At 50.7% G+C, this 10517-nt stretch overlaps 1 protein-coding gene across 1 annotated transcript in view; it reads right to left on the minus strand.

Annotated features, from left to right (window-relative positions):
• Positions 1–9248, minus strand: part of Slc6a5 (solute carrier family 6 member 5) — a 48550-nt gene extending 39302 nt beyond the window's left edge. The window contains exons 1-5 of the mRNA XM_021167225.2: positions 9189–9248; positions 7323–7865; positions 4788–4926; positions 2287–2418; positions 1893–2066 (exon numbers count right to left, since the gene is read on the minus strand). Of these exons, the coding sequence (XP_021022884.1) occupies positions 1893–2066; positions 2287–2418; positions 4788–4926; positions 7323–7865; positions 9189–9191 (991 nt within the window). The 5' untranslated portion in view covers positions 9192–9248. The remainder of the gene's footprint in view (positions 1–1892; positions 2067–2286; positions 2419–4787; positions 4927–7322; positions 7866–9188) is intronic.
• Between the last annotated feature and the right edge of the window lie 1269 nt (positions 9249–10517).

The raw sequence follows: 10517 nt of genomic DNA on the forward strand, positions 1-10517 counted from the left end.
CTTCTATCCAATCATACCTGCAGGATTTGGACGTAGAACTTTTAGCTATTTCTCCAGTTATCTAATTGCATGCTGTCATGCTCTCTGCCCTGAAGATAATGGATGAAACCTCTGAAACTATAAGCAAGCCCCAGTTGAATGCTGTCTTTTATAAGAGTTGTCATGGTCACAGTGTCTCTCCACAGCAATAGAGCACTGACCAAGACACCCCATTTCCAGTGTGTTCTCTGCTTCCTGATATTATCTCTTGGCTTCCTGCTTCTTTGGCCATGCCTCCCCCTCACGATGGACTCCTGTTTACCATAAGGTAGAATAAACTCATTCTTCCAAAAGTCACCTTGGGTCATGGTTCTTTACCATAGCACCCACAGGTAACTAATACAGCAGGGAAGAACTCATTTTATGCTGTTAACACACCCATGGGGGCAAACAATGCCAAAGTTCCACAAGGTATGGGCGCTGTAGGGGAAAGAACTGGTTTGGGAGGTGAATGTTAGGACAAATCAAAGAGACTGTGTGCAAATGACCTCAGTAGGATCCCACCTTCCATGGAAAACCTGGGAGAGACCAATTGCTTACCAGTACCCACTAAAATACCCATAGTTTCCCACAGTGACTAACACTATCTGAAACACACACACTCACACACAGGCACACACGTACTCACACTCACACATTCACACACAGACACTTACACACTCACACATACACACTCATACACTCACACACATACACACATTCACACTCACACACAATCACACACATATACACACATTCACACACACTCACACACACATACACACATTCACACTCACACACACATACACACATTCACACTCACACACACATACATACACACACATACACTCACACACTCACACACATACACACATTCACACTCACACACAATCACACACACATACACACATTCACACACACTCACACACACATACACACATTCTTCACACTCACACACACATACACACATTCACACTCACACACACACACACTCATACACACACACATACATTCACACATACATACATACACACACATACACTCACACACTCACACACATACACACACTCACACACATACACACATTCACACACACACACCACACTCACACACACTCACACACACTCACTCACTCGTGGATTTTTACATATTCACAGCTGCTGTCATATCCCCGTGTCTTTCCTCTGGCAAGCATAGGAATATACATACAGAACAGTCATTATTTCTGTTTCCTGGGTCTTCTGGCATCCACTCCTTCCTTCCACCCAATAAGCTGAAAATGTGCCCCCGACTCCTGGACACAGTGAGTTTCACACACCCAGCACCAATTTTCCTTTCTCCCCATAGTAGAAAGCCCTCTCCTTGGTCCTCATACTACACACATTTCTAACAGAGTCTGGGGCAGAGTCTCAGTCAAAGCTCTGGGATCACATGTGTGGGGTTCCTGGAGTCTATGTGATTTGTGGCATTATTATTGAGAACTCTGCCAATGAGGATCTCAGGGGGGAAAAATACCAGAGAGGGTTGCAAACTCACTCCCAGATCACAGCTAGATGAACATATATTCAATGAAACAAAACAAAACATAGATTGGTTGGTAAAAATGCAAATTTCCTGGCTTTACCCACTCTAATAAAGCAAACATCCCACACAGGAACGTTAACCTGGACATTTAACAAACACATCAGCTCTCTGGGAGCAAACAAGACTTTTCTGACTCCCACCCTTTTGGCACGAGCTTTCTAAACGTTAGAATTCAGTATGTCTGGAGGTTTGACGTCACCTCTGTGCACCCTGGGCCTGGCTTGCCTCTTCAGTGCTCTCTGAGCATCTATTGAATGAACCACAGACTGCTAAAGCATGCCCAAACTTACCTAGTAAAAGTTTGGTTTTATCTTTGCATTCTGGTGTGTTCCATGGGTTGTTGCAGGACCCCCAGGGCAGCACAGACACAAAGGAGGCAAACAGGTAGAAGAGGGTGTAGCAGATGATGACGTTGTAGTATATGGCTATGAGGACAGAGATGATGAGCATCGCGATGCCACAGCCTGCAAAGGTGAAGGGCCTGTGTTGGTGTCATCCCAAACCCCGTGCAAGAATGGTACCCACAGAGATGCTCCGCACAGGGGGGTGCATCTATGGAAATGGAGACGATCTGCCAAGGACCCCACAAGGGCAGAAACAACGAAGGGAAGATGAGAGGGAGTAGGTGTCCCTCCTTAAGTCTGGAAGGTGACGGGGAGGGCAAAGCCAGGAGACTGGACTCACCCTGCAGAGCTGGGATGGCCTTCCACACAGACACAGGACCCTGGCTGGCAAACTGGCCCAGGGACACCTCTAGGAAGAAGATAGGTAAGCCAGCCAGCGCCAGCATCATCAAGTAAGGGATGAGGAACGCACCTTGGAGAGAAAGTGGGAAGGAAGAGTCAGGAGACAAGAGCAGGGCTCCGGTCCAACCCAACCCTCTGGGCTGGACTTGGTCTTCTTAAAAATAAACTGAAGAGGCTTTTAATGTCCTAGCTCTACAGTAGGCACCCACAGGGCAGTTTAGGGCCTTCTTCCAAAGTCATAAAGCTAGACAGTACTTGCCCTCCGTTTCCCACCAGAAAGAAGTTGCATGCCCAGTGTTCTTTCCAATGCTTTGATTCCCACCCCACTCCCAAATTAAACCCTTCCACTGATTCACAAATCCGTGCCTTTCACTGGAGGCAGATTTGGTGGACTCCCATTAATACCTAGGCCCTCTGTGGGCCCTCAAACACTCAGCTAAACTGGATTTGTGAGCCTCCCGTACAATAATCTGAGGAAAGCACAAACCTTCACCTCACCAGAGCTTGGCCTGCTCTGCCTGCCTGGGGACAACTCGATGCCCTCTCACTCTGGCCCGCCCACACCATCACCCACAGGCAGCCGCTTCTTCACACAACCTTCTTCTCCACTCAGAGCTTAGTCCTCAGAAGTCAGCCCTCCTTCTGGGGGAGAAGTCTTCCCACAGTCCCTTGCCTCAAGAAGCACCCTTCTCTTCAAAATATTTATGCGGCTGTCTCCTCTAGACTGTGAGCTCTCAGAAGTGTTTCTCTTTCAACTCTGTCCCTCCCCCGGGGCCTGGGGGAGGCTGTAGTACCTAGTACCTGCGGCCTTGCTGGGTTCTGGGGAAGGGCAAGGATTTTCAGGCCTGGAGAGAATTGCCAGGACAAGAGTCAAGGTCAATTTGGGTACTAGAGATAACAGAATCTGGAAGGCTGTGCTCAGCTCAGAAGCTACTCCCTCACCCCCACCCTTCCCCTGACTTCTTCCAGGTCGGTCTGGCAGAGGGTCATTTTCTACCAAAGCCTCCAGTCAATAAGATCCCAGTAGAGACCAGGATCTACTGGGGTGTAGGCTTGGGCTCCTTCTCTATTCTCTCTGGATAGAAATTTAAAAGAAAAAAAATGTTCATTGTGTGCTGAAGCTCCCCTCCCGCAGTGCTGTGAGGAGCCTGAGCTGCACTGCGGACAAAGCCTCTGCTTTTCTTCTTGCCCCCCTTATAATCTTCAGGGCGAAACAAGGGCGGGCACTTTCCCGGGCAAAAGCGCTCTTCTGGAATCTCTCCCCTCCCTTGTTCCATCCCACAAGCAAACCCCCCTCCCGCCCCCACCCCTGCAGCCCCAAGAACAGCACCTTATCCCTACACTCAGGCCTGGCTGGGGATTCCCTGCTGGGCAAAGAATGGAAACCCAGCCAGGGCGCTTTGTCCGATATATCAGTGTGCGGGACACCCCTGATTTCGAACACTTTGTATCTGCATTAGTACTTGTCAAAATGTCTTATTCGGAACTGCAAAGACGGGGCAGGGTGGAGGGTGTTTTTTATTTTACACCATAACTGTCCCCTGCTGCAGCATGGGTTCTACTCTGGGCACCAAATGCCTCCTGGAACGGACCTAAAACCCCGACCAGAGAGGACTTGGCTAGGGGTGCATTCCTTGCACTTTGGGTCCAATAGAGATGCAAATTCCTGGAGGACCCTTGTTAATTGGCCTGGGGCGAGCAACCAGCCCCTCGCCTGAACCTCTGGGTGGCAAGTCAAGGGACCCTGGCTTTATAGGGTCCCTTCCTGGTGGGTACATCCAAGATCCAGTGAGTTCTAATCCATGCTCCTTGGCATCTCCACTCTTCTTTCAAAGGCAGCATTTTTCACACAGTGAGGACACACGGAAGTAGATTCATCTTTGCTAAATGATATAACTAAAATCAAAATATCTCCTGCCTTTTCCCAAGAAAGGGATTGTTAGGGTGGGGTACTCCTGAGAGATTACCCAGGAAGTAGGTACACCCCGAGCTCCCCACTGCTCTCTTGCACCCTGCATTCTGTCAAGGTTGTTCTTTCGCAGTCTCCAAACGAGGAGGAGGCTCCGCATTTCCCAGTTACAACCAGACACCTTTTGACCTTCGGGACAGCAGGGCATCGGGCTCTAAAGTGCATTTCCTACAAGGGAGTACTCACTTCCTTAACTTGAATTCAAACACCTCTGCTTCGGTGTACATTTGCCTGGGGACCCTCCCCAGTCTGGGCCAGTAGAGATCTCTAGTGAGTGAGGCCTACACCTCAGCTGAGCCCATGTCCACTCTGAAATCCAGCGGGTTCCATTCGCTCCTGCAGTCTGGCCTGCAGAGGACCAGGTTGCCCCAATCTTCCCTCCCAACCTCTGCTTAAGGTCTTCAGATGCACCCGCCCCACCCCTCCAGTGCCCGCCCCCTCCGCAGGCGGAAAGAGCTGAAAAGCCATACCTCCCCCGTTCTGGAAGGCCAGGTAGGGAAACCTCCAAACATTGCCCAGCCCCACTGCGTACCCCACCATGGACAGGATGAAGTCCAGTTTGCTGGACCAGTTCCCTCGGGCCTTATTCTCATCCCCTTGCTCGTCCTCCTGAGGGCGGAAAAGCACATTGTCGGATAGCAGACCCAGGTAGGTCCTCAGCAGGCCCCATTCAGCCCTCCCCGCAACAGCTGAGGGTCCTTCCCCCGCAAGCAGGTCCCCAGTTTCCCCACATAGGATGCATCGGCAAGCAAGATCCCAAATCTGAAGAAAGGATGCATCTACGAGCAGAGCCCTTACCCCTCACCCCTGCACTGAGTCTTCAGCAAGCAGCCCCTCCCCAAATCTTATTCTAGAGATCCTCTTTAATCAGACCTCTGACCCGGTTTCCTAAATCCTAGAGTCAGGGCACACCAGCAAGCAGCCTTCCCCAAGCATAACCGTCCCTTCATACCCAACCTGTCGCCAGGAGTTCATTTAGCAAGCAGACTCCCAGTATCATGCCTGAAGTTCCCAGCAAGCAGGTTCCGAACCAATTCCTTCCCCCACCCCATAAAACCCCCTCGCTGCACACCCCTTCTTCAGTCCTTTCTTCAAAACGTGTGGCAGAAATAAGAATTGTAATGCTTCCAGCCAGCCAGAGCCCCTGCCTCACATTTCTCTGCCAAAACTTGCAGGCAAAACCTGCCCAGTCAGCTAATTTTAAAAGGTGCATCCTTCAGCCCTGGAGCGAGTGAAACAGGCAGGATAGAGGATTGGAGTTGACACAAGAGAAAGAATAGGAGAAGACTAATGTGGTAAGAAACAGAACAGCCAAAACCATGACTTCTGATCTAGATCTTGCTACTAATCAGGACAACTCCCTGTGCACTGCTTGGGCTCAGCCTCTGTCCACATCTGGACAATAGGGGAGGGGGGACTGAATAATTGTCTCTGGGGCATCTGACAACTTACATAGTCTGTGAATCTCTAGCCTTCTGTCTCCAAGCTCACATGGACTTGATTCTAGAAAGCCGCAGCAAAATGAATGGGAAAGGTGGGGCACCCTGCTCCCCAGTCACCCTTCACCTATCAAATGACAGCATGGAGTACTTCTCCAGGTCATGGAGGATGAAGCAGTGATGGCCAAGAGAGAAGATGGCTTACAGTCCAGAGAAGGGCAGAGTGAGTGTCAGAAGGGGGCTGAAACATTGATACTCTCAGGCCTGGCAGCTCTTACTCAACCCCATTGCTGTTCCTCCCCCCCCGCCCCCCCCCCCACACACACAGGGCTCCACCCCTAGCCCCACCCCCAACACAGCTGACAGAGTAAGGGAGTCCCAGCTCTTTTTGTCGCAGTGCAGAGGTAAAGGGAGGTGTGGGAAACATAGTTTCTACTCCACTGGTGGGCACGTGCCATTAAAAGCATCTAATAGATGCAGAACAGTGTTCTAGAAAGAAACTCCAAAGCAAAGAAACATGTAAATGCAAGGTTATGTCTAATTACCCTGATGACTGGGTGGCTGAGTTCCTACTATGTGAGTGGGGGTGGGGCTACAGATGAGGAGAGACAGGTCTATAAACTCCACATTGCTCCTGGTGATGTTCCATCTGCCCCCACCCCCACCGCCCAGCCTTTGAGCTCTGGCCACACACCTAGCCTATGACTGCAGGGTTAAAGGGGAGCTAAAGGAGAGACAGGCCAAGGAAAGGGAAGAATACCTTCCCTTTCCTTATAACAGCGGGGTAGGGGGTTGGGGGGCAGTGGGGGGGCAGAGAAGGGAGAGAAATCACTGGGGTGAAATGGAACAAAAGACTTTAAGGAGGAAAAATGGTCTTTATCCCTGGTCCAGTGATCAGGGTTCACTCTACATTTTTCCTATCTCCAGCTAAGGGGATACCCAACTGGGAAGGGCCTGAACCGAACTGTATACAAGGGAGAGGGCTTATGTTAGGGGAATGAAAAAAGAAACTACATTCTGGGATTTAGAAGAGGCCAGGTTAAGAGACCCTGATGCTTAAATTTAACTTCAGCAGCTCCTCATTGAGAGTTCTGGGGTAGTTCTGGGGGTAGACTCACATGGGGAGAGCTCTCAGAATAAGCTATATCCCCCCTCCCATACCACCCCAGGCTTCCTTTTAAATTGGAGTTTTTCTTTTTAAAGAACCAAAAAAGACTCAGACATTGATAGGAGGGAGACTCGGTCTGTTGCAAGATGCAGAATCTATCTGCTTTTATTTAACGGATCTGCACCGGTTCTACAGCTGAGGCTGGGAAGAGCAAGTCCAAACCTTGCTGGCTCGATCGCTGCACACACACACACCCCAAACCTTAACTGAGGACCTGACCCCACTTCCCCTCCCCCAGCAGTGCGAGCTTCCGAAGCCCCAAAGCTGCCTCCAGCATCCACCACCTGGCATTGCCAACCCGTTTCAACATCAGCATACGTGCACCCGCCAGGGCCCAGCTCCCCTTCACGCGCGGTTGCTGAGCAGCAGGCAGCGGGGGCCGCTTATGACCTGCTTACCGGTATGGTAGTGGTGGCCACGCTGCCCGGGAGCACCGACGCGATGCCATCGGTTCCCAACACTACTGTGCTCTGGCTCATATTCACCCAGCCCACGGCTGGGGTATTGTTGTGCTCCAGCGTGCCCTTGCCCACACTCACGTTCGCGTCCTCCTCCGGGCCACGCAGAGCTGGAATCTTGCAGTGCAGAGCGTTGCCAGCCCCGGCGGGCCCGGAAGGGGGATTGGCCTGTACGCTGTGCCCTTCGCTTAAGTCCCGGAGGGCCGCGGAGGTCGCTTGTGCCCGGGGGCTGCTGAAATTACAAAACCCTACTCCGGACTGCTGGGCCTCGCAGGCTCTCGCATCCGCAGACTGGAAAGTTTGGGCGCCGGTGGAAGCCGACCTGGGCACACGTGGCGGATGGACAGCGGCCGCGGGGGCCTCAGCAGGAAGATCCTGTTCAGGGCTGGTCCTAGGTGCACGAGGACTATCCCGGTGGCCCGGCACCGCTGCCTCCAAGATGTTGGCTGGCTGTTTATTCATTTCCTTGGGAGCACTGCAATCCTGCAAACACAATGTCAAGTTCGTGCAAAACAAACAAACAAAAAGTCACGGCAGCATTAAAAATAAAATATATGGGTCTGCATACACAGATGCACACATTCCAGGTCCAGGCACAAAATAGACAGGGTAGCAAACGGAACCGGTGTTTCTCCACTCGCTAGACCCGTCTGTAACCCTGGGACATGAAGAAGCTAATATTTTCTCCCAGGTGGAGGAGGAACTAAGACGGAAGGGCGAGTGGGTTTTGACGGGGGAAAGAGGCGGGCAATATAGAAATAACCCTACAGCCAGGAGCTCCCTGCCCTCTGTGGATTTCAAATCAAGGCTGTGGGTACCGCATCCCCTTCACCATTGTGGAGAAAGATTCTTTAATTTTCCGCCCCATTTCCTTTGTCATTCAACAATGCACATTGCCTTTTTTTTCCCCCATAGACAAGCTGTGATCACAAAACATGCTCTGGGGTAGGCCAAGGCTGGAAGCCACACGGGTAAATTCAAACTCCAGCTTCCAGCCTACCTTGGTCGCCCAAGATGCAAAGTCAAGGCTAAAGGTTTTGTTTTTGTTTTTTTAAATCAAAATATTACTACCAACAAACAGCCCACCGCTAAAACAATAAACTAGATGGGAAACGCATAGTAGCTGGCTTTGACCCTTACATTCTCTCCACTTGATTCCAGACCCCTCCAATGTATACGGATCTTGCCAATTTTTTATTTTTATTTTGCTGTTCATTTCCAGGAATATCATATTCTTTCCCTCCCAACTCTTGACTAAGGACCAAAACTCACCAATAATTTTCATTCGCTTTCTCCCTATTGAATTTTAAACGTAAAGACTTGCCAGCAGTGGGTTTCCCTTTGGCTTCCGCGTGCTAGTGTTACCTTTCAGAGTTCCAAGATAGCATAAATAATTACTTCACTGTAAAACCAATCAAAGTACCTTCTCATCAACCGAAAATCTCTGCTCTGACCCGCTTCACAAACGCACAAACCGAGTTTACGTGCACCAAACCCAATGCCTGGACTCCAGTCTGCGTTCTCAATTGCTTCTAAGACCCAGAGCCACTCGCGGTTAAAGGAATCTTGACTTTCAGTACCACGGACAGTACCTAGGATCGGGTTTAAGAGCAGCTTTACCATCTAGGGAAACCTCCTCTGCCCTCCGGCAAGGCTCCCAAGTACGAATACCTGAACTTGAGCCTTCGAAAATGGTTCTCTGCCTCTTGCCTATTGCAGATATTTCCAAAAAGAAATACCCCAAACGAGCCAGCCATCCTTATCCCCACTTCCACCTTTCTTTAGAGAATAAAAGCAAGCACTCACCATGTCTGATGCGAACAGATTGAACCGCAGAGTAAAATCCTCTACTGGTCTAGGTTTGGCCCTGGAACAAGAGGCGCTTTCTATATCTCCCTGGGAAAGGCCGGGTTTGCGTCAGTGGGAAGCAAGGTGCCCTTCGTTTGACATCTTCCTGATAATACACGTTTGATAAATCATTACCCCTTTGGATTCGGATTTTAAAGGGACAACAGCCTGGAGTACGCTGTCTTGTTGTCACTCCGGTAGGAGGGGGCTGCGTGTTTGGCGTGACTCATGTGGGTCTGATTACTAAACCAAAGCCGGTGGGAGGGAACGAGAAAAGTTTGCCACCTCCTAATTAAGGGAAACATGGGAGAGACACGTCCCACTGCGCCCAAGACTCCAAGGCAAGGCGCAGCCGCCAAGCAAACAGATTGGATTGAAGTGAGGGAGGGGGGTCAAATCAGTCTCCCTCTCCCATCAAATTTGCTTGCACTCTCCCTGAATCTCTGTCCGATTCAAAAGTATCCCCTCCCCTCAAATAATGCCAGGCCTGTCTTGGGTATCCAGCCAGATCTTCTATTGCCTGTTCCAGGGTAGAGTCCTGCATTTGGTCAGGGCGCACCTGGCTGGTCAGTGTGTGGCGTTCAGATCCCTACATCCAGGCCTTTCCAGAAAGTCAATCTAAGGAAAGACCCCGAGTTTTCGTTTAAACTATTAAATGCACTTTTCTCATTCCTGTTTTGTCTCTGCTAATCCTGTTTCTCGATGTACATTTTAGGCTCTTCTGGATTTATTTATTTATTTATTTATAAATACTGACTTAGTCCTCCAGCCATGTAAAACCCACCCTTTCTCCGTGGTCCTCCAAACAAAAATCCTTTTAAAATAAGGCCTGGTTGGAGAATGCAGTTTTACCTGAAACGAGGATTTCCCCCCCTCCCCATCCCCACCCTCAACCCGGGGCAGGGCTGGCTTTCTGGGAAACCATAAGAAGAGACTGCGGGCTCTCGCCCAGCTCTGAAGTGGCCGGGTGGACTATGAACTTTACCCGAGGTACAAGGCAGCAGCCACGATCACAAAAGGGGAAAGCCCTTTGCAAAGATGTCATTTGAAAACTAGAAGGGGATTTGCAGCAGTATACCTCCCCTCTCTCTTGTCTTGACAGCCTAGCTAGGGAACCGTGGCCTCTGGAACGGGAAGCTTGGAAAGCGCTGAGCGCGCAGCGGGGCCCACCGCCTCCGGGTCCGTGCCGTCGCACTCGACTGGGCCGTCTCCCTGCGGAGCCAGGACAAAGCCGCGGCAGCGGCCGAGGGCGCAGGCTGCGGTGGCAGATTGCGGTGGATGCCGGGG

The sequence above is a fragment of the Mus caroli genome, unplaced genomic scaffold (genome assembly GCF_978045245.1).
Source record: "Mus caroli unplaced genomic scaffold, Mus_caroli_1 scaffold_8, whole genome shotgun sequence".
Classification (NCBI taxonomy): Eukaryota; Metazoa; Chordata; class Mammalia; order Rodentia; family Muridae; genus Mus; species Mus caroli.